At 41.6% G+C, this 27,754-nt stretch overlaps 1 protein-coding gene across 1 annotated transcript in view; it reads left to right on the top strand.

Annotated features, from left to right (window-relative positions):
* Positions 1-27,754, top strand: part of trim71 (tripartite motif containing 71, E3 ubiquitin protein ligase) — a 32,773-nt gene extending 5,019 nt beyond the window's left edge. Inside the window, exons 2-7 of the mRNA XM_068333561.1 lie at positions 12,190-12,357; positions 16,764-16,898; positions 20,337-20,579; positions 20,717-21,214; positions 21,905-22,045; positions 22,310-27,754. Of these exons, the coding sequence (XP_068189662.1) occupies positions 12,190-12,357; positions 16,764-16,898; positions 20,337-20,579; positions 20,717-21,214; positions 21,905-22,045; positions 22,310-22,882 (1,758 nt within the window). The 3' untranslated portion in view covers positions 22,883-27,754. The remainder of the gene's footprint in view (positions 1-12,189; positions 12,358-16,763; positions 16,899-20,336; positions 20,580-20,716; positions 21,215-21,904; positions 22,046-22,309) is intronic.

Raw genomic sequence — 27,754 nt, 5'->3', positions numbered from 1 at the left:
GCGTTAAACTCACAGCAGTAGCGAGCTGTTTCACTTCCTGGTACGCTGACAGCGCAGGGTAGACAAACGATCTGATTGGCTGAACTGAGTGGAGCTACTACTGAATTAACTGGAGGAGCAGCGCCCGCCGTCGATAACCGCGAACTGCAAGTAAAAATGCGCCAAGAAAATCTACTCTTGTGAATTTATCATGGAGTGGTCACGGGTCAGGACACAACCATCATGCGGTCTGGACCATGGTCCACCATTTGGTGACCCCTGCTCTATGGAGAGAGTGAAAGAGTGAGAGAGAAGAGGAAAAAAAAGGCGCATCAGACTTTTTTCTGTAGTCACACCGGTGCTCCCAAATATATTTAATAGTCGCACTGATAAAAATTTGGGCGCATATGCGACCAAAATGGTCGCAATATCGAGCCCTGATTGGTATGATACATTGCACTATGGTTTCATTTTACTGTGTGCTACTACACTTTATTTCTTCCACATTTTGACATTTCCTGTCTTTTCTTCAGTCGTGCCTGTGCAATAGGACCCTTATTTTCTTCTTTTGTATTTTGTAGTCCACGTTTCGCAGCATTTTAATCAGTAGTGGAAGCAAATGTTGTGTACTACTGAAATCCCCAGCCATCACAAATATTGTGTCCTGGACAGATGTCTGGGTTCAAACAAATAATGTATTGGAGGATTTTTGCTCATCAGTCTTATGCCAGTTTTTCGAAGAATTGATGCCACTCCAGGTGGATCATTGCTTTTTCTTGAAGTCTTGCCCAATTGATCTGTCGATGGTCCTGATCTTGCTTATCTTTGTCAGTGACAGCAGAAAAGTTAACCTTCCTCTGACATGGACGGTCCTTATAGTGATTCAAGAATCTTGTGTCGAGACAAAGTAAAAATCAGTTTTGTTGAATATACAAACATTTTTCCTTTGTGTTTCGAAATTGTTTTGTGGTATTTGGCGCTGAAGTATTTCCTTGTCAACAATACAGAAGAAGTTCTGATCAGCGAATGTTGAGTAAAGGCTCCATAAATTCTTGCCATGGCACATAATCAGAATGGTTCAAAGTAGTGAATAACAGAATTTTGGAACTACATGAAATCAAGGCTGTTTAAGGCGGTCTGAAAACTTCTTTGTCATAATTTGGATGTATTTGGAGTAATTGGATTGTTCACTGACCAGACAGTTTATTGGCACTTTGATGTGTTTTATTTAAAAAGGACTACATGTTGTGTTACAATGTAATATATGACAGTGTGTGTTTTGCAAAAACCCTGGTTGGTCATAGGATCGGGAAGAACATTAGTAGATTGTCTCTACTTGTCATTTTTGTACGACTCTTAAATGGATTGATATTTTCTTTTGTCTGGTCTGTGATATTTCTCCATGATGCAAATTTTCCCAATCTGCCAAAAGAGTACAGGCATATTGAAACATCATTTTGATGCCTTAATGGAAGTTATGCCGTGGACGATGTTTGTTAAAAAATTCCAGATCATAGTTTCTTACCATTGCTAAAATTAGCTAACATCAAATTAAAATTCGTCAATATCTGTAAAAGACCAATTTAATTGAGTGGTTTTCCCAAAGTTCAGATTACCAATTTTTTTTTCTATGACCCCCCCCCCCAGTGCCAGTAAATAGGTGGATTTAGTTTTCCAGTAAGTCCCTGTTTCCCAGTAACGGCTTCATTTCCCAGTAATGCCTCACTCACTCACTATGTTTTGGCCCTGGGGGAGGGAATGACACAAGAGAAGACAAGTCTTTCTTTACCTATGAGGTCTGCGCAATGAGAGTCATTGTCTGTCACCTAGCTCCACATCCATCACACGTTGAATTGGTTCCTCCCGTAATGTCTGTTTAAAGACCAGTTTAGCTTTCTCTAGCTCATATGCTTTGTTCATCCTCAGGTTGCTTAAACAATACAAATTTGCTCTGTGCACAAGCTGCCATTTGTTGGTTTGTGTTTACTATATAGGAGCCCTTCCTACTATTGAATCTTTCTCCGTTTACTTTCATGGAAAGCAACAACAGACATGTAACTCGACATTGAACATTGCATCCGCAGAAGTACAGATGGTCAAAATGTAACTGCAATGCCACTAACCAGTTTTAGAAACAGTACTAGCACCATGCTGTACTGTATCAAAAACAAGATGACTGACCTTTTCAAGTATGACGCTCAGATTTGTGGCAAAAGTGGGACATGTGTGCAGTGTTCCCTCTAAGCTGCGTGCCTGCATAATTGAGCACTGTTGCACAGTCTCAGCGCCCAAGAAATTCTATGCTGCGCATAAAATAACATTTGATATAAACGTACTGTGATATCCCGTGTGTTGTTACTGTTATGTGTTGCTGCCCTGAGTTTTGTGTCGGTTGTGCATGAGTTTGCGAGACTTGGGGGGCGAGGTGGGGGTGGGGTTGTGTGAGTGTAAAAGGTGAGTGCTGTGCGGGAGTTGAGTTCTGGATTGTTGCTTGTTAAGAAGTCTGTGGGGTGTCACAATATTAAATACAGTAATATCTAATACTATTTCCAATGTAATCTAATTAATCAGACCAATATTATTGTGTTCTGTACCATTTTGCATTGAAACTCAGTGAGTGGCAGGTGTCCAGCCAATGATACGATTAGTTTCACTGACACTACGTAGCCAATCGGAGCGTTGATGGTCCTGCATGCGCGCCCTGCTATACGTGCTGTGCAGGTTAGCTCGTTCAAGACTGGAAACAAACGGCAACTACTCATCCACTCACCAAGCCAAAGTAAAAAAGAAATGTGGTTCTTTTAAGATAGAATGTCTGTTGGAGAACATATGTTGTTGCAAATAGAACAAGCGATGAAACTGGGTGAGGTTTTTTTTCTTTTTGAGAAAGTTAAAAGCAAGAAGCAAGCAAAGCCAGTAACCTGGACAAAGTGTATACAACCACGTGAAAATAAGGTAAAATTTAAGTCAGATTTGTGCATGTCTAATGACACTTGTTAAGATTTTTTATTTATGGATATTAATCATAAATGTTGTTACTACTGGATAATTTTGGGTAGTAGAAATGCTCAGAAAATAGATATTTAGATATTTTACACTGCTCACAGTGGCATTTAGACTGTATCACAAGCAACAGCACACGCCATTTTGTAAAATGTGGACGTTTTAATGTTAACAAAATGTTGTGTCTAAAAGGTGTGCATGTGACATAGCTTCCAGAACAGGATCCTAAGCCAGGCCACAACTGGACCTCAACAAAGGCAAAGCAGCTCTCTTCCAATGGCCAAAGCAGGAAATGTGTAGTATGTAACATACTACACATCTCATGAGGAACAAGATTTTTGTCTTTTTTATTTCAAGTGGGCCAAATCACTTAAATTAAAAGTAAACTAATGAAACTTGCTACTGTAGTTTGATTCTTTTAATCAGCCATGTAAGTTGCTTTGATCCAATGTTTTGAACAAATGTGGCACTGGTGTGTGGCCACAGCGTGCCTATCTGATGTCGCTGAAAGTGGTCCTCTGTACGCTCAGGAAGCTTGTGTGTTTGCTCGACACATGAAAAATTAGAGACAACATTGCATGTGTGTCTATTCAAGGCCAATTTGTATGCTCAAATATTAACATCAGTATGCTGCCGGTTGATTTGGTTGGTTGGTAGGGGGTGAGGGATTTATAGAGTGAATTCAGCTCCTTGAGTCTGGGTATACTGTCAAGGGTTTCCATCAGTAGTCTTTCACTGACCAATGACCTCTGGACAGTTCTCAAAATGAACAGTAGATCACGGGAAATACAGTCCATTGTGTTTCTCGGGACTCGAAAGGCAGAAAATATCTGTTTTATTTCACTTCATTTAGCATTTTTCCTTAAAAATTAACCAGAAAGTTACTGTTGAGAAGGAGTCCTGCTGTTAAAATCAAAATATACAGAAACCGATGTCCTTAGTGGTGACGATAGTTACTGGTCCTGAAACACTTGAAGAAAAGGAAAAACAGGCAGTTAGGATGGAGTGATCTTATCCTTGGAGTTTGATTCAGTTTTGTGAGGTGTGATCTTCTACAAACTGAAGATGTGTTTAAGGGTGATTTTGGGGAAACTGGAGTGGTGAAATGGAAATCTCTTCCTTGGTGTTCTTCACGCTTCATGGCTTGTTTTTCAAATGGTGTATCAACTTTATTTGCTTTGGGTTGAATTGCTAATGCAAATACTTTGGTTGAAGATCAGTTAATGATTTTTTTTTTTTAAATGATTGGCAACATGGTCAGATGAAGGGATTCAGTTTGAAGATAAGGATCCTTGAGAAGTCAGCTGATGAGTATCAAGCACACATTGATGAATATGCAGTCCTGCTAATGTTATTCATCACAAGCAGTGTCAGTCGGTGTGCATTCAATGCAGCTTCATCGGAGGGACACCTCATGATATGATAATCCTGCAGAATCATCTATACTCAAATACAGTTTTCTCATACAAGGGTGGGTCAATACTGAAGCAAACTAAGGGAGGCTAGAAGGTGGTGCAGGGTAGTGAGAACCTGCAAAGGATGGTGTTTAGAGGGATGAATAGAGGTTGGAGTTTATACCATTCAATACATGACTTTTGCACCTTTTTTTTGCTTTGTTATTATGAATAAAAGCTGCAAATCCGTAATGGTGCATCATCTTTGTCCCACATGTGAAATAGCATCTGGGGTGTAACAGTGTTGAATTGATGTCAAGTTTATGACAGACAGGGTGAGAGGTTGTTGTGTATTAGACCTCCAACTTGCACATTTTACAAAACCATTACTGTCAGTTAGCAGCAAACTCGAAGGAGAAGAAAGTGGACCGACAAGGTCTTCCAGTTTTTCAGGACAGCGGAGAAAGTGCTAAAATGAAGTTCCCCATTGGAGATTGATTTAAGGTAGTAAAAATTAATCTAATATGGGGAACACAGCAAAATATCTGTCGCCAGCTGCCATTTTGCAAGGATTATGGTGACATTAGTGGTTTTTCAATGTGAACAGTCACCCTGGCATGATATAGGGTTTTTTTGAGGGCGTGTTGCATAATCTCTTTATAGTAAGGAAAAAAATTAAGGAAACCTGTGGGATGTTCAGTGTGAGGTCAAAGGCTCTTATTGTAGTTTTTTAAACATGTTCACATTTTGGGGGGGGGTACCTGCAGGTCTGTGGTAGACTATACTTAAACCTTTGCCAGGTTAACTTTGCGATCACCAGTTTCACTCCCCCACTCTGGATCTTGCTTGGAGAGAATGTTTGTAAGGAAACCTAACCCACCACTGACGCTGCTACATGGCCAGAGGAATTCCTGTAACTTGAGTTTATACCTCCCGGGTTCTCTTTTCCCCTTCTTTCACTCACACACTGGGTATTTCCTCTTTGACTCTGCCTTTCTCATCAGCACTCCCTGTCTGCCATGTGTCAGAGACAATGTACATTATTAATGCAGAAGGTCTCCTCAATGTGATTTAGCAGCTGTTGCAATTGAAGGGCAAGTGATTACATTTCATCACTCCTGGAACTATCCGTGTGAGTGTGTGGCAGCAGCGTTTTCCTTTCCACAAGTATCACCCATCTGTAGCTAGTTATCTTCTGAGGGGCATTTTAGAGTGTGTTTCCATGAAGCCAACGGAGTTGGCTTATATGAAGTTGAACTTCCAGGGTTTTAATGTGCAACATGTGCCCAGTAATTAGAGAGCATTCCCTGTTTCCTGTGTGTTGTGAATGTGTTTCATGTAGGCTAAGGGGGAATGTGTATGTGTGTGTGTGTCCTTGCTTTGATGTCCATTTGAGGACTTAAGTCCGTATAAATTTAATGGATAGAAAGGAAAGCATTTATCACATTTTCTTTGACAACAGGATTTAAAACCCATTCTAAAGCTGGAAGCTGCCACTTCCTTCTCAGTGGTTGGGCACAAATGGGGCTTTAATTGGCCATTATTTGACCTCACTCTATGGGATTGCAGTGTTAACACGCATAATGTTAAAACATTCAACTCTGTTTGGGGGATTGCACAGCTTCTAGTCATGATTCTTTCACTTGTTTTTTCTAGAATGAGGTCTAGACTTACACATGTTTGCGCTGGTTTTTAGCATCAGCCGCTTAAATGCATTATATTCTAGGCAGAATGTCGACACATTTTTTGCTGCTCTTTACAAAACTTTACAAAATGGAATAATGATATTGTTTTCCTACGTCTGATCTGACAGCCCAGCTCATAAGAGTGAAGTAAACCGAGAAATTCAGCAAGGTGGTAGGACATGTAAGGCGTGGGATATTTTGTAAACGTTTTACATCTGTGATACCTCAACCAGTGGGTTTTAAAAAGCATATACAGTGCACCCGCGTTCTTCGCGGTTAATGCGTTCCAGGAACCACACGCGATAAACAAATTCCAAGATTTAGCGACAAAATATTTCTTATTATTTACGATAATTTAAATGTTTAAGACCTTTCCCATACTGATATTAAACCACCTTCTAGCTGTATTACCTTTTCCCACACTCTTGTCGACTGTTTGAAGCACTTTTGTGTCTCACGCAAGTCCGAGACTCAAAGAATGGAGGGCACTTCTGGATGCCGTCAGCCAATAGAATGTGTGTGCGGTATCACTTGACTACCTACCAAAAATCCATGATGAAGTGAAGTCGCGAGCGTTGATGCACGAGGACGCACAGTATCAGTCGTTAGCAACGCCCTCCATGCCTGCAATCGCAGCAATGGAGTATTGATTTTGATAAAGAGTCTGCTTATGTGCCTATTTGAGACTCAGCCTTATTTTATTTCTGAATTTTATTTAACTGTATTTGTATTGCATTTTTGAGAAATGCACCTGGCCTAATTGGTTTGCTGATGTGCTTGACCTTTTTTTAAAAAAAAAATTCATTTATAAAGCACACTTAACCTATAAAAATGTGGATTTCAAATCGTCTCTTCTTGGTGTATTCTATTGATCATGCACTACAATTTTGTAATGTCCTAGAATTCAAATTCTTTATTTGGGGGCCTTTAGCAGGTATGAGATTAAAATGCGATTAATTATATTAATTACAAATGTTGTAATTAGATTATTTTTTTAATCGCCTGACAGCACTACTAATAATCTAAATGTTTATCTAATACTAAATGGTTTCATGGTGTTTGTTTCTTCTTTCTTAACGTTCAACGAAAGTACAGGAATAATCATCTCCCCAAGGTAGTCTCAGAACGCTCGTCTTTGTAGTTATTTCTTTTTAATTCATGATAAAGCTCATATAGGTGTTGTAGATTACGATATTGTACACCTTCATCCTCGCTTTCTCCTGCCCTACCCCCCCCCCCCCCGCGCGCCAACTCTCTCTCTTTTTTTACTGCTTAAGTATTAAACACAGGACAGTCGGTCACATGCTCGCTGGGTAAGTAGACCAGCTGAGTGTGGTTTGTTTTCCTTCACTGCTCTGGGACCGTCCAATCAGATCACCGGCTTACAGCCACCGCCTCCCCTGTTGTATCTGGCAGAGTTTCAAAACATCAGCAGGCATGTGCGTGTTGTCTTGATGGCAACGCGCCAGAAGGGGTTACCGCCGAGAAGGCGGGGCAGTAGAGGAGGAGGGCGGAAAATAGCAACGAGGAGAGGAGAAAATGAATGATGGAAGGGAGTGGAAAATCTATACGTGAACTAGATATGGAAGCTGTTTTGCAAAGAGAGTAGATGCGTTCCGTAAAAGGGTCTTTGTCTGGCAGTTGGAATTCTGGGATTGTTGGGAATGCTGGTATTGGGATTATCCTGCATGGGTATACCAGACTGGTTTAGGGATGAGAATGGCTTTTTGGTCTTTTGTAAGTGAAGTGCCCAACAATAAAAGATGTCCAAAGGTGAAGCACTTTGACACACAGAAGGGAGAGTTTGTCACCACAGGTGATCGATCCTTTGTGCTGCAGAAAACCCCCCACAATGTAGCCATTTTTATTTCAGAATGATTTTTCATTTTCATGCTATTAAACAAGCATTTTTTCTAGCCCAATAACAACAGTAATAAGTAAACCTTTGTCTTGAAATGGTAAAGTTAGCATGGCATCCATCTGTAACTCAAGGCGAACTCCCTTTTTGAAAGTGTAAGCTGATAAACACTCATCATCTGACATCAGCTTCAAAGAATGTGTGTGTCTGTGTGTGTTTCCATCCAAGCCTTTCTTGTTTCTGTCTGTTGACACACAGTGAACACGTAAGACTGACGCCCTGAGAAGGATTATGAAAAAAAGATCTGCCCCCGTAGTCTATAAAAACCCTCCTCTATATAGGTGTACATATTTTAAGAAGTGAAGCAGCTTCTTTTATAACGACTGCTTGTATTGATTGTGTAATTTTTTCAAACTTTGAAAGCAGAATTTACTTTTGAAAGAGGTTTTTTATTGATCAATCAAATCCTTTACCAGTCATATTGAACAGGCTTCTTGTCCGGGGTGTACCCCTTCTTTCACCCATGGCCGGCTGGGATAGGTTCTAGCAGATCTGTGTCCTGAAAGGCAGATAAACAGCTGTAGACAAGACAATTGTGATCTTCTCATCTACAAGAAAATGGGTGGATGTTAGCCTTCCAGTGATGAGTCAGAGTAATCAATAATGTCCCAATAGCTCCGATAGACTAATCATTTTGAGACTTTTAATCTGTAATGACAGGGATGCATACTGCAATGTAAGTCATTCATATCCAGTTATAGATCTAGTGTCACATTATATAAGCCATGACTTTTAAAGGCACTGCAGACATTATGCATATTTTGCATGAGACAAATAAGGTTTAATTGTAGGTGGAATCTGTGGATGTATCCATTGAATATATCTGAGCATCTGACCATCAGCTGAACTGGACAAGAGGCAGTCTTCAGTTCCCAGAGCAGCTCTGGTTTTTCTGGCACCACAGCGTGACATTATATGGCCATCTTCCCCTCCCCCACATGGCTGTTCATGCAGGCAGTGAGCGCTGCAAAAAGAGATCTAACTGGCTGGCTGAGCTCGTGCCCTCTCCCCCAGTTCCCAGTACCTACATAAGAGGGAGGAAAGGGGGAGGGAGGAAAGGGGGAGGGTCTTACTGCTGCCTGACCACTCGGCTAGCACAAGGCTAGGCTCATTTTCCATATTTAGCTTTTCTCATTCAGAAATATAGTATTAATAGATTAAAAAGTAAAAATATTTAATTATTGTCTTTGGGTTTTTGGAGCCTCTTCTACATTGTAGTTAATGATTATTATTGAAATGACTTTATTTGAATATTTCCCTTTTTAATTATGGTTCTATACTGCAGCGGTTTTCCTTTATTAAACAAGAGACACGGGTACTGGAATGACAAGTTCATGATCAGCTCACATTGTAGTGTTGACAACACTACAATGTACTACTACTGTACTACCATGTAAATTTGAATGTTTATGTGCAACAAACAGATATTTGGTTTCATTTGTCACTTTTGCAAATTTATTCGGTACAGTGTCACACAATGATGTAAATGCCTCCCCTCATTTTATTTATAATGGTCCAAATGTCTAAGAGTTAAAGGATCAAGACCAAAGTGGCGTGTTCATGTTTTTTATCAGCATTCCAAAGCCAATAGATATTCATATCACAAAAATCTAAGCTTGTGAAGTTTAATTAGACTAGTTGTAAATTTCTGGTTTCTTTCCTAATAACCTAGGCAAATGAGTCTTTAAGCTCTGTCTGAATAATTTCCAATGGAAATAAGTTTTGATAAACCAAAAATAAGTCCAAAAAAGACCGTTTTTATATTGTTGGTATCTCTTTATGAACATTTACAAACCCAATACATGTGGGTGTGTTTTGTGTAGTGCCTAATGGAGGAGTGAAAGAGGTGAAGGAGAAACATCCGGTGCACTCATGAAATACAATCACTCAACTTCCCTTGATGTAGCAGCCCTCCTGCTCAGAGCATTTATAGCTGGTGACGGCATGTTTGTTCCTATCCACTAGCCCGTCACCACTAGCATCTTAACCTTGTGTGACTGTTTGTGTGTGTTTGTGTATTTTCTCATGCTACATGTTAATGTGTAATTAGATTTTTTAAGTGAGTCACTTCTGCCTGCAGTGATTTGTAGTCATTTTTCACTTGGGCATCAGGTGTAGCATCATGTATTGAAGATCTCTGAAATGACGCCGTTATAAATTGAATAGTATTTGAGGCAAATATTAACTTGTTGTTAAGGAATTGGTGTAAGGAGATGAATGAAGCAGAGAGGAACTGGATCTTTCCATGAAGACCTCTGGAAGGAACCAGTATCCTGTGCGAGTCAATAATATTGACTGGCGTTCCAAGAGGCCAGCGCGTTATGTAATCTACAACCTTGTATGTATGAGTGTTTCACCTCAAGGAGCTTTGAGCTGTCAGTGACACATTAGCTGAGAACGGCATTAAAGATGGTGAATCTCCTGACAGGTTATTCGTCATGAGATCTTGTCCGTTGAAATTGGATGTCGATGTTTTCAGTCACAGGCTGCTGTTCGCAAGATTTTTCCCATCGCCATGATTTGAGGCCATCCTTTATGATATAAAATGTCAAGGGTGGGACAGATATTTAATAGAACCAAACTTCTTCACCAGTTCTATTGCGTTTCTCTCTGTAATAGCACTTCGAAATGTCTGTTGATGTGATTAAGTGTTTTATAAATAAAAGTTGATTGATTGATTGATTGATTGAAAGTCTTCATGTGTGTTAAGTTGGAAATTCTTTTGCGTCGTACATGTCAAGTACTGCACCTGACAGACGTCTTGCAATTCTGTCTTTTCCTGATCATCAATGGCGGAAACGAGTACTCCTTAACTTACAAACAAGTAGTTATGAATTTTGACCCGGGACTACATGGACAGTTGCATATTTAATATCTGAATTGGAGGTTTTGTTCTTAATTGTGTGACCTTCCTGGATTCTGCTCTCGGATAGAGGTGTACCCATGTCTAATAACTTTCTGCATTTGGAGGACTTGAAGTCTGACCCAGGACGAAACAGAACTGAGCAAATGATACCCAACACATGAAGTGGTGGGTGAGATAAACTTAGAGGACTTGACTTAGTAAGGGTTCTGTGCTATAAATTATTCAAATACAAAGTTATACCAGTGTTTCCTCAGCCTGGTCTGGTCTACTTCCTGTAGATACTCTGGCTCAATCATTCACAAGAATCCACCCCGTCCTTGCACCATCAATCTGCCTCTCCTTCAACCACGACTACCTCCGCCCCTTGTCCATCATCGTCTTCTTCACCTTTCTCCTCTACTGCAGTCCATCTGCATTTCTTGCTTTTGTGTGCCCCATCCCCTTGGAATTTTGGAGTTACTGATGGGGGTGGGAGAGGAGAGGAGGAGGGCGTTTGGCGACATTGTGGCGCAGAGACTATGGTTGGGGACAGATGACAACTAGAAAGGGATCCAAGAAGAGCTTAAGGAGATAGCAGAAAGGAGGAGGAAGTCAAATAAAGGGGGAGGTGTGTGTGGGGGGGGGGGTCTCATTAGATTATACAGCTCCCCAAGGGAATGGCCTTTATTGATGGATTGATTGCTGGCCCCTCCCCATCCACTCTGGTCTTCTGCTATTGGAGATCATTGATCTGGTGTCTGTTTGGGATATGATGACTGGTGCATATTTAATTAGCCCTTCATTACAAACAAGCAGCTTTCACACTGGGGGGGGGGGGCAGGCTTGAAGCAATGGTTTTTCAGATTACAGTTGTGAACTCATGTACTAAATGTTTCTGCCAATGTAATGAAGATGAATGCAGTGTAGCGTATGGTATGTACAGTATATGGACAATATATCTAACATCTAACCTAAAGCACATCAGGAAAAAAAAGGATCTGATTGCTTTTCATTAAATTTTTCCTATTTAACATCAAACAAAGTCCCTTTTGAGCTTGGAGATCCAGCACCTAAATAATTTTGAAGATACAACGACCTTCTTCTCCATCTTAAGATGGACCAGATGAGTGTTTGTCATGTTTTTCTGGTCTGAAATCCATCTGTGCTTCTTCAGGGTCTGTTTGTTTGAAGACCAAACAAATATTTATTTGTTATGTACACCTCCCACCTTACCAATCTTGGAATATGTAGCCTGTATCTGGGTTTTTGTTATTGGTGGTTGTTTCCACAGTTGGGGCAGTTTTTGCTTTTGTCACTTTCAACATTTTGAAGTAATTTTGTTTGTCTGTGTCTCTTGTGTCCCAGGTGTTCCTGTTCTTCTGTGAAACCTGCTCGGTGCCTATCTGCAGGGAATGCAGCGTGGGCCGTCACATGGGCCACACCTTTGTTTATCTTCAAGATGCCGTGCAGGACTGCAGGGCCATCACCATCCAGCTGCTAGCAGATGCTCAGCAGGGGCGACAGGCTGTACAGGTGAGACAGGAACCTCTAGCTGGTCTCAGGCCATTAAAAGGCAGATATTCCAGTTATTTTGTATTTATTGGTTCGTTCTTCCCCTTAAATCTGGAACTAAGAGAGCGACACTGAAAAATGGTGTAAGAAAACCAGACGCCTTGTTAATACCCCCAAAGGTAAATGGATCTGTGTCACACCAACGGGCTCAAATAGGGCTAACTGATTCAAGTCTTCTGCATGATTTTCCGATTTCTAACAAAAGCAGGTCAGACCACACCAATCCACCCTCATCCATCTCCTGGAGGGCCAGAGAAGTTGGGAGCAGCTGTGTCTTTGAGCCGTCCCTCGGCGCAGAGCGAGCTGCTATCAGAGATGATCAGCTTGAACATTGTTTGAGACTGACCAGTCCCAAGCTGCTGGACGGCCTAGGGTTAGAGGTGTCCAGCTGGCCCTGAAGGGGATGGGTGCACCGGGTGAGGTCTGGTAGGGGAAGGGCTGAAGGTCAAAGGGGAGGAGAAGTGTTGAGGAGAATGGGGGAGGGGAGATGAGGTATTTAAAGGATTTCAGAGAAAACAAAAAGTCCCCTCCTCTTTCAAAGCAGTGGAATACTTTGGCCTTCTTTCATTCACCCACTAATCAGCCACATTCTCCCTCCTCCTCTTCCTGTCAGTCACACAGACGCAGAGACTGCTTCTCTTCATTTGCATAATTATCGATAGCAGCTTCCTTGACCACCTTTAGGTTCGAGCTTATGAAGTGATACATGGCTAAAAAAAGCAGTGTTTGATGTCAGTGATGTAATGGCGTTGATTTTTAGTTGTAAGTACAAAATATAAATCGAGTTTGCCACCTCACTAATGTCTCTGTTAAACTTTGAATATAAATTTAAAAAGTGAAGTCATCAATGTGATAAAAAAAACTACTCACAAATAAATAGATGAAAAAAATAATAAGTAAATGCTAATGAAATTGTGTGACTTTTGAAAATCTGTCATGCCATTGTAAAACTGAGTTCTAAACTGTTCTGTGAATGAAACTTGCTATTTGGAGACATCACCATAGTATTGAGGAAATTCTGATTTGTTTTTGTGACCTATTTTAAGGTTTACTGATTAATCAGCTCCTCAGCATTAAAAAGGGCTGCAATATTCTTTCAGTAAAGACGATTCCATGCATAAAGATGGGCCCGGTGGTCTGTTACATGGTGCACCAGCGATGACGACACATCGTGTTGTGTTATGACCTTAGGGAAGACCCCAGACACACTAGCTGTTGCAGTCAGGTCCTGTAATATCTCTGCTGCAGAGCTTGACCTTCAAGCTATTGGTTCACACTTTATACCTTCATGCATGTGTGCTTATGTCATCTGGGTGTTGCACAAATTTCAAGCTCATCACCCCAAGGACCTGTTAAGTTATTCGGGACTCAATGCCACATTGAGGAAAGTTTAATACTGTATTTTATACATGTACTTTGTTACTCACTTGTTGTTGTTCAGCATCTTGAATAATTTAGTGAGAAGCACCAGGATCTGTACAGCTGAGTCATAAGACACACCACCTACCATCTGGCAATGTGTTGCCGAGCTCAGTGTGTGTTTGTCCCATATTGTCCCAGGTCACCATGGGAGTAAATGCTGACGCCAGATAATTTATAAACACACACACACACACACACACACACACACGTGCCCAAGTCCCCTGAGGTAGGAAATTTCCGCCCACTCCACATCCATTATCTTTGCTGACCTCTGACCCTGGACTCGTGACCTCCTGGTTGGCCAGAGCTCCTTCTTTCTGTGGTTTGATTGGTCAGTTTGACCCTCCTTGTGTTCTGAGCTGTGGCCCTCAGGGAACTGTGAGGGAGAGACGATGATGGAAGCACGTACGCCAGAAAGCACGCCAAGGGGGAGAAACAGAAAATGGTCTGTCACAAGTGTGATCAGAAGAAGAATTCTTCATTTCTTTCAGCTGAGAAGAAACAAAAAGGACAAGAGGAAAAAATAAATGTGTAGAATGAAATTTAAAGAATATTTTTACCCATTCTGCTACTTGACTCATCTTCCTCAGTTCTTTAATGATTTTCTCCTGTTGTTCCCTCTTTGGCTGCCACCTCAAATGGTCATTTGAAAGAGAAAAGGAACCAGCTGCGAGTCTTTGTTCTTAAGTGGTGCGGTGGGGGTGGGCAATATGGATCTCAAGACAGGGGCTGCAGATCACGACCTGTAGAGGTTTGTATGACCTTTCATCCCGGTGGCAGATATCACAAAGGAAGCCTTATCCCGCCTCCCGTTCATCCCTGTGAGGTCTGCTTCACCCTGTGACCTCCTAGAAAACTCCAGAGGAAAATCCAGATAAAATAGGGATGGAGGCAAAGAAGGAGAAATGCCTCAAAACCTTTAAAGTGAAATTCTTGAAGCGTCGTCCAAACAGTTGCCTGTAATTGCTTATATTTATCAAAGTAAATGAACTGTGACTGTATTGTTAATGTACTGAGGTCCTGATCATTGATTTACATTCAGTGTAGTGAGATGCACACATCCTTCAGTTCTAACTGTACACATAACACCCAGTGTAACATATTAACCCATCGCTTTAAGTTTTGTGTAAAAACTAAAAACCTCTAGAACCCTTTTTTCATTCAGATAGCTGTCAAAAGCTTATCTTTATAATACTAAAGATAATTTTTTTAAGCCAACAAAGTAAATTTTTATTTTCCCCAGGTATTTCAATTATTCATTTACTAAACTTTGATTGTCAAAGATCTATTCAACAAGCAGATACAAACTTGGAGAATTGCAATGTGTTTTCACCCTAACAGCAGTGACTAACAGCCCCTTTTCACTCCCTTTTAGTTTGTTTTGTTCAGTCAAATGTACAGTGCAGTATTTTCAGCACTATAAGGCGCACCTAAAAGCCTTTAATTTTTTCTAAAACCGACAGTGCGTCTAATAATCCAGTGCACCTTATATATTAAAAAAGTTTTACAATAGGCCATTCATTGAAGGTGCGCTTTATAGTCCAGCGCGCCTTATAGTGTGGAAAATACTGTAGTGAAAGTGACCTCACATTATACTGTAATAATCTGCCAAATAATTTCTTTAAAAGGTATCATTCCAGTGTCAACATCATTACTTTAATGCATTACAGTTCAAGCTAACATTTGATAATGAAGATAAAACTTGTTTGAAGATTTCACCATTTACCTGTAACACAATGTGTTCTTAACCCAGCCACACTTGCAGTTAAAGTTTGCTATTATTCTCTACTCATGATAAACTACCGTACAGTATACACTAGCACCTTGTTATACGAGCAACTCGACATTATGGAAAAATAAACAGAGTGACATTTTTGTTTGACATATGAGCAAAAATCCAAGTTGCGAGCCATAAGTCGGGACACCACTCCTAGTTGTTGGATGGATACAACATCAGCTGAGACCGCATCACATGTCTTCCGTAGAGTAAAGACGTAGCTTGTGACTTTTGGTTTCTTTTCATACTATGCCATTGTTTACGTACAGATAAGCAGTGCCCCCACACCCCCGTTTTTCTAAGTGGTACTACTGTAGGTGTGAAAAATGAATAGCCCTCCACTGCCAATAAGAAAACAGCAGGTTTGTTGATTCAGTTATTCTGCACAAGACATGAAAGCAGGTAGAAATGGTGCCAGACGACCAGCTTGAATGAATCATTATTCAGCCTGCATCTTCTGGCAGGTTTCTTGATCAGTGATGGCAATGCTTGGTGAAAATGAGGTTTAGAAGCAGTTTGTCTAATATCAGACAGAATTTTAATATTAACCTCGTAAATCATGAAATCAAACATTGTTTTCTGACATTTGAAATAATAACACATCCAAATTAAAGTGTCAAGCACAGGAAAATATGGCAGCTATTGTTATACATTTGTCTATATTCATTTTTTTCGTGCTGCAGACCTTGAACACCAGCAGGGAGTCGGGGTTCAGAGGGAAGTGAATCCACCACTTCCAGTGTGAAGTGTCTTCCCATTTCTGACCCAGGCTTCCTTTTCCAGTCTAAAGCAACCACTGAACGTGAGAAAGGGATGAATTATGGAAAGCAAATGGGTTGGTCTGTTCATTTGTCAGGAAGATGTTGCATACAGTGTCCTTTATTTTAATGCTTCCTGATCCTCTGCATCCTGTTTGTGGGGATATTTGAGTCCCATCTGAGTAATAAAAAAGGCCCAGACGGTTGTGCAATGAAAGTGTTTCTGTCCAATCCGCTGTCACACTGCAGAGTAAGCACTAATCACAGGCATCCCTTTTCACTTGACCTCTATTTCACAGTTTGGTCGTTTGTTATAAAAGTGTTCACTTTGAAAATTCATTTCTTCTTTTAAAACCAGCTATTAGCTTGTTGTATTACTTCAGTAATATCTGTTGTTGCTTTTTCCCCAGCTGAGCATGGAGAAGGTCCAGGCTATGGCAGAGCAGGTAGAGATAAAGGCCAAGGTGGTGCAGACGGAGGTGAAGGCCCTGGTCCTCAGACACAAGAAGGCGCTGGAGGAGAGGGAGTGTGAACTACTGTGGAAGGTGAGCTGGAAAGTCTGGTCCATGAAGTGAGTTAGATGCCTCCAAACAGTTCCTGCCAGTCTCTTACAGTTTCAATAAAAGTCAAACATCAACAGTCATAGAGGCATATCTTCATATCATTAAATTATGTCGCGGTGGGCAGAGTAATGACGTTTTCAGGAAGTACAATAAGGATGGGCAGAGGTTGGTGTTGTGAATTACACTTGAGGAAACTCGGACATTAAGCGGCTTTGTGCCACCCTCCAGTCTGGGGACTGGAGGGTGGCACAAAGGGTGGCCCAGCGAGGCCCTCACCAAGGTGGCCTAGCGAGGCCCTCACCAAGAGGACTCCACTTCATTCTGCTTTTGTTGCAGACAAGTCTCTTTAACAAATGCAACTGCACAAACTTGGGTTTTGTAGGCCCGAAGGAACATTCACGTTAAGAACGCAAACGCCCACCAGCTCCAGAAACACTGGCTAAGTGACATCATAAAAACCGAGCTGTGTCTTACTCTCTGAACTCAGAATGTGTGTGTGTGTGTGCGTGTGCGTGTGTGAGCATGCATGCAGGTCAAAATGTCACATTGATGGTTTTCACTTACCCATGTTCCCCCTTTTAATCCTTTTACACCATTATAAGTCTCATTCTCAATACCTGACCTGATAAAGTCATTAACAGTCAACCATGGCGAAAGCCTTTGTCCCAACTCGTGAGCCTTTAATAAGCATGTAGAAGAAGAACTGAGCATTATTGATCTCTTGTAGGGGGAATTATATCTCCACTCGTTATAATTTTTTGTTGTTACTTGCCACACATGTTTGTGTGAGTGTTTGCGTGTGTGTGTATGTGCGTGCCACCCTCCAGTCCCCAGCCCAATACCCAATGGACTGAGCTACTGCCGCCCCCACATGTATTGAAAACCTTGACGATTTAAAGCAGCTGAGTCAAAGAAGGAAATCAGCCAAAAATGTCATCAATAATAACATTTCAAAGTGAGTGACCTTTCTCGAAAATTGTTGTTGTGCTTTAATACGGACATCGTTGATTAAGATTGTAGATCAAGCTAAGTCAAGGTTATTCTTTATCCACTGTTTGGTGGGATATTCAATTTTGTGCAACAGAATTCCTCCAAATAGGTGTTTTTAGTGGAGATCTGGATTTGAATTTCGCACTCAACATGTTATGTTGTTGTCATATGTTCAAGTTTTTTCGTGAGTTTAGATGTAGGTGTGTGTAGGTCAGTCCGAGACAACTGAGAACCGGTATTATCACTAAAGAATGGTGAATTTAAGGAATTCCAGCATACTACAAAGACGTGTTTGTGTGCGTGTGTGTGTCAAATACAGCTGAATCACTTAAAGAATAAATTCATTTTAAAAAAAAGGGTCTGTTAAACACATTGATCAACCAGTGAAGGGTTAGGGTTAGACAAAAACTATCTCCATTGGTTAAAGATAGAATTTAGATGGAGCTTTCACTCTGAACACTTTAAATGTAATATTCTTCAGTTTCAGATTGTGCCTGTTCACCAGTAAACAAACGTTGTTTACCAGTCAACAGGCTCAAACCCAGGTCACACCAGATATTGAAACTGCCTCTGCTGGCCTTTTCATGTAGTCTGAGTCAGTGCTGATCGCCGCCTGGATTGACGTCACTTCAGTGACTCAGCACTTGGTCACCAAAGTAGAGATTCATGGGTAAAACGTGTGATGTGGAATCTGAGTGTGATTTTCATTGTGAATTTGTGGCAAAGGGGTTAATGGAATGAGGAATCTCCTCCCTCTGGCTCTTATACTTTTTTAGTTCTAACACAAAATGTAACAAATGTACACCTGAGTGACAAATGTAATTTCCCCGAGGGGATCAATAAAGTATATCTTCTTCTTCTTTAAATAGCAGCTCTGCTATTGAGTGTTTTCAGGTCAACACTTGTTATCTGCTTATCGGAAAACCTGGCTTAAGTCTTTGTCTTCAGTGGCTCTAAAGTGTAACTTGAGTCTCACAGATGCAAATTTCAGTTCCACTCCTACCAAGAGTTAACAAAAGACCCCTCTCCTGCGGAGCCATTGTTTTAGCCCTTCCCCACTATAAAACACCCCTCAAACCACACATGTATCAGCCTATTGTGTATTGGTCCTTTTGTTAGGTGACGACTGAGAGCCCAGTCCTGTTTTCTCAGGTTCTCCCACCCTCTTTATTGCTGTGGTCTCTCCAGCAGAACTGTAATTTTACTTAGTTTCTAATGGCAACTGAAAAGTGTCACATTTTCTTGATGGTAATGAAGCTTCACTTTAGTTTTATTTGCTCTCTCTGTAAATGGGTTTTGTCCATTCAGAGCTCATCGGCTGATATTTTTTCATTCAAGGAAAAATAAATGTATATCAGGATCAGAGAATCTTTTATAGAGTTGAATTACTGCTAAATCCACATCTGACCAGAAATCAATTAATTATTCATTTATTTCATGCATGAAGAAGCTCCAGTTTAAAGTTTCAGAAGTGAGTCCTGTAACCACCTCTGCTACCTCTCCGTTAATCCTTTACCAGACTGGTTAATATTGACACGTTGATCCCGGGCAGCACTGGTATGCAAGTAAAGAGCCGCACGTTACCAAATCTTCTTCTTCGCTCTGAATGTCTGACAGACTCGGCTGGATCGGCTCATTGCTGCCATCCTCTGAGCAGACCTGCTGGTAACAGTTTGACGTTTAGTTACCAGCAGACTGTCTTTCAGTCCGCATTTATTATCTCTTCTGAAATTAAGCACGATTCTAAATCAGGGCTGCAGAGTTCTTACAAGGTGTTAATTCAATGCTTTTGAAACATTTTGACTTATTGTTTCATTGGTATGTCTGTTTTGTGTTTGTAATTGTTGGGTCTAAATCTCGAACATTCACTCAAAAACTGTTCTAAGCTAGACCAGGGTCATCAGACAAAGGCACCCAGAGAGGTTTTAAAGTTTTACCAGCTGCAGCAGGGAGAGACACAGAAGAGATGCACTTGACTTGGTGCAATTCAAAGTAGACTCTGACTCTGTCCCACCCGGCTGCTTTCTTTTATTAAAAAATGGATAGAGCAGGGTTAGATAAAGACGCGCGCAGGCGTCGTAACAGTTTAGATCACACACAAGGTCGAGAACAATAAGACGTTTTTCTACATGTTGGGAGTTAACTTGTGGTTATCTATGTTGGAACATTCTAATCGTCATCAAGGTTGTAGCTGTCTGCAGTAGGTGATTAACTGGAGCAGGATGTGTTTGTTAGTACATTCGGGTGCAGCACTTCTAAATGTAGATTATGACACTTTAGAAACACATATATACTTCATTTAAATTTTAGCTTATCTTACAGTAATGTTTTCCATAAGAACAGAAAAACCTCATGAATATTTATGGTTGTATCTTTGTTACTAAAAAAAGAAGAAAAATTCACATTTAAACTCTTCTCTGTTTTTCCCAGGTGGAGAAGATCCGTCAGGTAAAGGCCAAGTCTCTGTACCTGCAGGTGGAGAAACTGCACCAGAGTCTGACCAAGTTGGACAGCACCATCGCTGCTGTCAGCCAGGTCCTGGATGAGGGCCGACACCTCGATGTGCTGCTGGCCAGGGAGCGAATGCTGACCCAAATCCATGAACTGAAAGCTTTGAGAGGCCTGCTGCAGCCGCAAGAGGATGACCGCTTCATGTTCACTCCTCCGGACCAGGTAGGTGTACAGCTGCTGCCATCACTGCGTGTTAATCATTATTGAATCATGGTATTTGATGTGAAAGACTGGGTATGGATGTCTCCATTTCGTTTACATGCAAACCTATAAAATGGATTCCATCATGGTTCCCACAGGCGTTGTACATCGCCATCCAATCCATGGGCCTCATCAGCAGCGGTGCATTCGCCCCGGTCACCAAAGCCCATGGCGAGGGCCTAAAAAGTGCACTTCGCGGCAAGCCGGCCTCCTTCACTGTGATAGGTTACGACCACGATGGCGAGCCGCGTCTTTCTGGCGGGGACACAGTGAACGCGATCGTCATGTCGGTCACGGATGGTAATCTGTCTGCGGCGGAGGTGACCGACCACCAGAACGGCTCGTACACCGTCAGCTACTTGTCCAAATCTGAGGGGGAGCACCTGGTGTCGGTGTTGGTGTGTAACCAGCACATCCAGGGTAGCCCCTTCAAGGTGATGGTGAAGTCGGGCAGGAGCTACGGCTCCCTGGGATCTCAAGTGTCCTCCTTCGGCTGCGAGGGGGAGGGAGACGGGCAGCTGTGTCGTCCCTGGGGCATCAGTGTGGACAAGGAGGGATACGTGGTGGTGGCTGATCGGAGTAACAACCGCATACAGGTACGACGATTGCCTTCAATGTTTGTCTCTCTCCAATCACAACACAGTTTTCTCGATTGGTCCTCTGGTCAAAGTCATACACAAGTTGGGTTATATCGCTTAGAACATTTCTGTCCATTGTATTTCCTTTGATTTTTATCTATTATATATTTACATCCCGCTTCAAAGCGGTGATGTATTGTAATTGTCAGTGTTTGTGTGTTCGTCTGTGCGTTCGTCCACCAAATATCTTTGCAACCGTTGCAGATAGAAAGATGCAGCAAAAAGCAGATTACTCGGGCAGCAAAGGGGATGAACATGGGATTATGATCTTGACCTTGAGAAAACTAGGTCAAAGTCAAATTTTAACTTTTATACACTCAGGAACAGGATAAGATAGAAAGACGAGGTAGAAGGCCAGTGTGAGTAAGACCATAGATCAAAGCTAGTGCTTTGATCAATGACAGTAGGTCAGTGCACTAACTTTGATATTTGACCTATGGAAGTAGGTCAGGGTAAAATTTTGAATTCAAGGGTGTCGCGGGACGTTGCAGTCTCTGACTGCATTGGTTTTTGTTCCAATATGTTATTCACTATACAAACAGCGGCACCGCTTCTATTCCGTGTTGGTGATAATGTCGGCTGTAAAGGAGAACTGGTTCACTGACGGCTCTAGTTTTGTAACCTTAAAATGGAATCTTGTCCATCCAGATTTTCAAGCCTTGTGGTGCCTTCCACCATAAGTTTGGTTCTCTGGGTTCCCGGCCCGGTCAGTTTGATCGTCCAGCGGGGGTGGCATGTGACAGTCAGAGACGAATCATTGTGGCTGATAAGGACAATCACCGTGTGCAGGTACGAACATCCACTTTGCCTTCATCAACACGTTCAGGCTTAGTTTTGTACAAGTGCAGGACTTTTATTTACTCGTGTGTTGAAAAAAGTTCAAAAGCCGCAGAAAAGATGTGAGGAGAAAAATGTAAAATATTAAATTCGGCTGTTTTGAGTCTCTGAAATCTGGCGAACTCGGTCATATGTAAACACATAGCTCCTCATGGTTATTCTCTCTACTGCAGGTATAAACACGTTGGGCTCTAACACATTCGCTCTGTCTGACAGGTGTTTACTTTAGAGGGCCAGTTTCTGCTGAAGTTTGGGGAAAAGGGTACCAAGAATGGGCAATTCAACTATCCCTGGGATGTGGCCGTCAACTCTGGGGGTAAAATCCTGGTCTCAGACACCAGGAACCACCGTGTGCAGCTCTTCGCCCCTGACGGCTCTTTCCTCAACAAGTATGGCTTTGAGGGGGCCCTGTGGAAACACTTTGACTCTCCCAGAGGAGTGGCCTTTAATCATGAAGACCACCTGGTAGTGACAGACTTCAACAACCACCGGCTCCTGGTCATCCGACCAGACTGCCAGTCGGCTCGCTTTTTGGGTTCCGAGGGCACTGGGAACGGGCAGTTTCTGAGGCCTCAGGGTGTCGCCGTGGACCAGGAGAATCGCATCATCGTAGCAGATTCACGCAACCACCGAGTCCAAGTATTCGAGCCCAATGGGAACTTCTTATGCAAATTTGGCACGCAAGGGAGTGGCTTTGGACAGATGGATCGGCCCTCCGGGGTGGCTGTGATGCCTGACGGTGTTATTGTGGTTGTCGACTTTGGAAATAATCGCATCCTCAAGTTCTAAAATGTTTATTTAGCATTCTCTTCTTCCGTTTGCCCTCCTGCAGGTTGTTTTTTTTTATGATGAGGGAAATGGAGGAGAGAGAATGAATCAACAGACACAACAGAAGGGGAGCTCAGAGAGGATTCAAAGCACACGTGAAGGGAAATTAAAAACAGTACTAATCTTTTTTTTTCTTTTATTTTGGATTTGCATTGATTTTCTCCCAATCAGATATCTGTGTTATGTATAACAAAGGGGACCTCTACAAATTGATAATCAGTAGAAAGAGAGCCATATTTCCCTTCCTCAGTCTCAACTGCTCTGAATCCTCTCTGGAAGCTCTCCTTAAGTATCCATCTCAGGGAATTTCTCACTTTTCTTGAAATCTTGTACCCTCTGCTCCATACCTACCTCATTTAGCTCTTTATGAATGTACTCGTAGTCGCCGAGCAGAGGCTTTAGTCCGTGAAGTTTTACATAGAAGTCTACCTCTATACTTTCTTATTTAAGAGAGACAAAAAAAAGAATAGACTGTTCAGTTGATATTTGCACAGGATTAATGGAATTCTTGCTGTGCTTTTTGAAATATGAGTTAAATTGAACCTCCTGAATGTTGTTGCTGAGACAATACTCAGACCACTGTAGAGGCTGTATGATTTATTGTCAGTGCAGGGCTTCACTAGGAGATGAAACTCGGGTACAGAAGTGACCCTTACATTTTTCTTTAGGCTTATTCGTTACCCTTGTCAGTTAGAGGCTTTCTAGAGTTCGGTTCGTCTTGATAGCCTAAGAAGAATTCCCAAAGAAACCAAACTAAACTTTAGAATCAAAAGGTCCCAGTAGAATTGATAAAACTGCTTAATACTTTTCAAAATCCCTTGAGCTTTAATAGCTAAAGCAGATTTGATGACTTTATGAGTATTGTGTGTTAAGCAAAAATAGATTGGAGGGCATAATCTCCAAATTGAATTGATTCACAGATTAAGTCCCCAAGTGAAGTAAGACAAATGTTTTACTGTTCTTAAGCCCCCTCCCCCACCCCCCCCACTCCCAATGTTGTCAGACAGAAGGCCTGAATCTGATGACAGAAGAGAACCCCCTGTTAGTAAAAGTCATTCTCAGTGTATAAGGAGAGTCGTGTCTCCTTCAAAAGGGAGGACCCAAAGAGGGATTTACCAAGACCAAGATCTATTAGTGATTTTACCATAATAATGCAATCGTGTAATCGAATGACACCTTTTTGTGAGGCATGCTGTGAGACAAAAGCCTCAGTGACTTTAAATCCGGCTGTCCAGAGGACGTTAATGTCATCAAATAGAAGATCTAACATTACAATCTTTCAGATTCAGATTGTGGTTGAAAGCCACTCCTTTTGGCTCTGGTGGCCAACGATGTAGTCGAGTCCATCGAAAGGGCATGATGACACAGCCCCGCCCTATTTATTGATGGAGGGAGTTTAGGAGTCCTCTTCAGATTGAGTGTTAGCAGACCAATTCCTCTAAAGATGGAGGTCTAGAGACCAATTACTGAAGTCAACCAAAGTTAGAATTACTGCACAATGGCCAAATGCAGATTTGGCAATAAAAATTAAAAAATCCCCTTTAATAACTTTATTAATCAAGAAGAAGAATATAGTGTGCATGGGTCAAGGTTTATTTTGCATGAAGATGCCAAGGCCCTTGTTGCGTGAGGCACGTTTTGAAAGATATTTCGGTCTCTGCAGAAATGTTTTATGTAGAGAGCTGGAGATACCCACACCAAAGAGTAAGGGGCTTGTGCCCTTTATCGCCTCTGCCCATCAAATGATGCCTCAGCCCATAGGCTCAAATGATCATCTCACCGTTTGTATCCCAATCTTAAAAGCTGATCTCTAACCCTTTGATGGCCATCACGTTATCGGGTTCCCCGCAGGTAGCACCAAACCATTTGTGTTCCATTATCACTTCCTTAGTTTCCCACAGAATCCCTGGAGCTCTGAAAGGATTCTCCGACTGACTCTCACCTCTGAGGGGAGGGCCCGTCTGCACACACCATCAGGATTGACTGTCATATCATATTACATCCTGTACCTGAACAGACATCCAGCCTTGTTCCTCAAATACCTCACTCCTGAATACCTCAAAAGCAGTACGCCACGCATTGCTACTGTGCATTTAAGCATTTTGAATACCTCAACTTGTTACTCATTCTCAATACCTCATTTTTATTCTTATTTTGCGCAATTCTCAACACATATTTATGCATTACAAGTATACCTCATTCTTGAATCTCTTTGTGTCAGTACACTGCATGTCCCACAGCTCAAGGACCAAAGATCATGGTACTGTTTTTAGTGATATTAAGTTTCTGTTATGGTCATCACTCTTCCAAACCCTCGACTGTAAATTGCCTGTTAGTGTATGCCTTTATCATCAAGACACCAAAAATTTTTACCTGTAGCATTGTGCCAAAATGATCTATGAGAGTTCTGTGCCAAACAGGATTGGCATTCGGACCATGCTGTTGTATACGACGTGTCACTGGATCATGATATCACAGATACAAATGTTGAATCAGAGTAATGGAGTTAAAAAAACAAAAAACCTCACCCTGATTGGATGCACTTACAAGGGCTGGGCCCCATTATCTTTACCTCATGATGATGATGATGATGAGCATGCAGATTCCAATTGTATTTTGTTACCGTGAGCAACAGGTGAGGGGAAGAGGATGTGGCCTCCTCCAAAGAGTTAACTGATCCACGAAGTTCACAAATCCGCCTTTCAATGCACAAGAATGACCTGTAATTTCAGCACAATTTACCAACGCTCCAGTGTGGACCTGATGATGCTTTATGTTGGTTGGTGAGGACCTTAGAGTACATCTAAGCTTAACCAGCCTCGACATCAGAGGAATACTGTCTGCCAATTGTGACAACAGGCGCTTTATTGTTGGAGATGAGCTATTAGCACATTGATGGTGAGTCATTTGAGTCCACACCCCCTGCTGTTTTTAAACCCAACACTTTTACCAATACTTTTTTTTTTTTCCCAGTACTTTTCAGTATTACTATGTTCACGTTCATGTTGCATCAGTTTTTTTTTTTTAATTAAAATTGCAGAGTTCTATCTTTAAGATCCTTAGGTCTTCACTCTTAAAGAGGAAAAATGTATTTTAAACCATTATTTGTTTTTCTTTTTTTTTGCATGCTTTAAAAAGTCCTTGTATTATATCGACGTCTCTCAGATCGATGTTGAAATAGTCAAACGGGGTGGCTAGCTGAATATTGGGATGGTTTTTACCAAAATATATACCCAAAGATGTGTATGTGTGTGTGTTAGGATTGTGTTGGATGGTATTTCCTTTGACCTTTGCGATTGTATTTCCTGTTCTCAAGAGGCTGGGCCGAGCACAACCTGTTCAGCCAGTCATACCTCGCCTCCTGAGAAACTATGGAAGCAATGTCTTCAGTTAAGTGCAGAAGGCTTGTGTGTTCCTGGGCTTTTAGTGTTTCCTTTTCTCCCTTTAATGTGCATAATAATGCGTAGATATATTAACATCTCCTTTCACAAGAAAACCTTTGTTACTTAAGGACGCCGTAAAGTCGTCCTCGAGGTTTTCCTGATCAGCAGAGATGATCTGTGAGAGTTGGGTGCCCTCGTAGTGGGAACTCTCTCACTGTCATGTCAGGAGCAGCTAGGTGTCTCCAGCACAAACTTCTAAGATTCCAGGAAGTGCGTTGATGGCTGCTGAGCACATGATGGTTCGTGTTTTCTTTATTCGGCCCCTGTGGTTTTTGTCCATCCTTCTTTTTCTTTTTTTTTTAAATTTCTGGCCTCTCATGGCTTTGAGAGAACAAGCCAAGCTGTCCCAGGTGATGGTGCAAAGGTCTTAGACCTCCTTTTTAATGATTGTATAACCTAAAGAAAGGAAGACAAAAATGAAAGAAAAAAAAAGGTTGGAAAATTAAGAGAGGAAAAAGTAAAACTCAGGTAGTTCTCTGCATCCCTGCCCTGCAGGTGTCTCATTGAAACGTGTCCAGTAGTAATGTAGTGTTTTTCCCCGTGTTAGGACCCCTCAGTAGTAGGATTCTTTTGTGTTTCCATTTGAATATTATAAAACAAATTATTTCTAAATCTGAAAAAATAAGGCGTTCGATTAGTTTTCCATGATTAACCTATGTTGTTTTTGCCAAGTTTTTCTTTGACAGTGAAGTACAAACGCTTCTCACCACTTGATGCTCATTGGCCCTTTTAGAATGTATTTTTGTGAAGAAAGGGGTTAAGTGGGGTCTTGTTGACACTCCCTCACTACCACCAGCTGCTGGAGCCATTACAGACGACCAGAGACCTCAGAAAGAAAAGTTTTGTTGCTAAAATGTTCCTCATCGCCAATACTTATGAGTATTAAGTGGAATCACATGGTGCAGGAACATGCAGCGACGTTCCAGCCGATGAGCATCCTGTCCAGACTTCTTTCTGTAGGACTCTGTTCTCCCGGCAGCTGGTTGTGTGAGGAGCGGGTTCTGTGTTTGTGCGCTGCATCCTTAATGTCTAAGCAGAAATCCACTGAATGTATCCTCCGAACAGTCCCAAGAGGCGGGGTGAGCCAGCGTGGCCATGCTGAGTTTAGATGGGTGCTGCTGGCGCTTTCTCAGCCGGGTCGCTGTGTTTGTGTGTTTATCAGTCAACCTTGTGTGTGTGTGTTTGTGTTTGCCGGCACACCTTCCTTCCCTCTTAACACACAATCGCACATCGTGCTGAGGTAAAGTGCAGATGTCACGTCTTCAGTCTAAATAAGGCAAAGGAGACTATAATATATATGCCACCTGCTGCTCTCTGTACTCTATGGACTTTAAACATTTCCTATGCAGTTTTTCGTTGACTTTTTGTTTACACTTAAATAAAATTGTAT

Source organism: Antennarius striatus, chromosome 14 (assembly GCF_040054535.1).
Source record: "Antennarius striatus isolate MH-2024 chromosome 14, ASM4005453v1, whole genome shotgun sequence".
Taxonomy (NCBI): domain Eukaryota; kingdom Metazoa; phylum Chordata; class Actinopteri; order Lophiiformes; family Antennariidae; genus Antennarius; species Antennarius striatus.
This window is presented reverse-complemented; position numbering and strand designations above follow the sequence as displayed.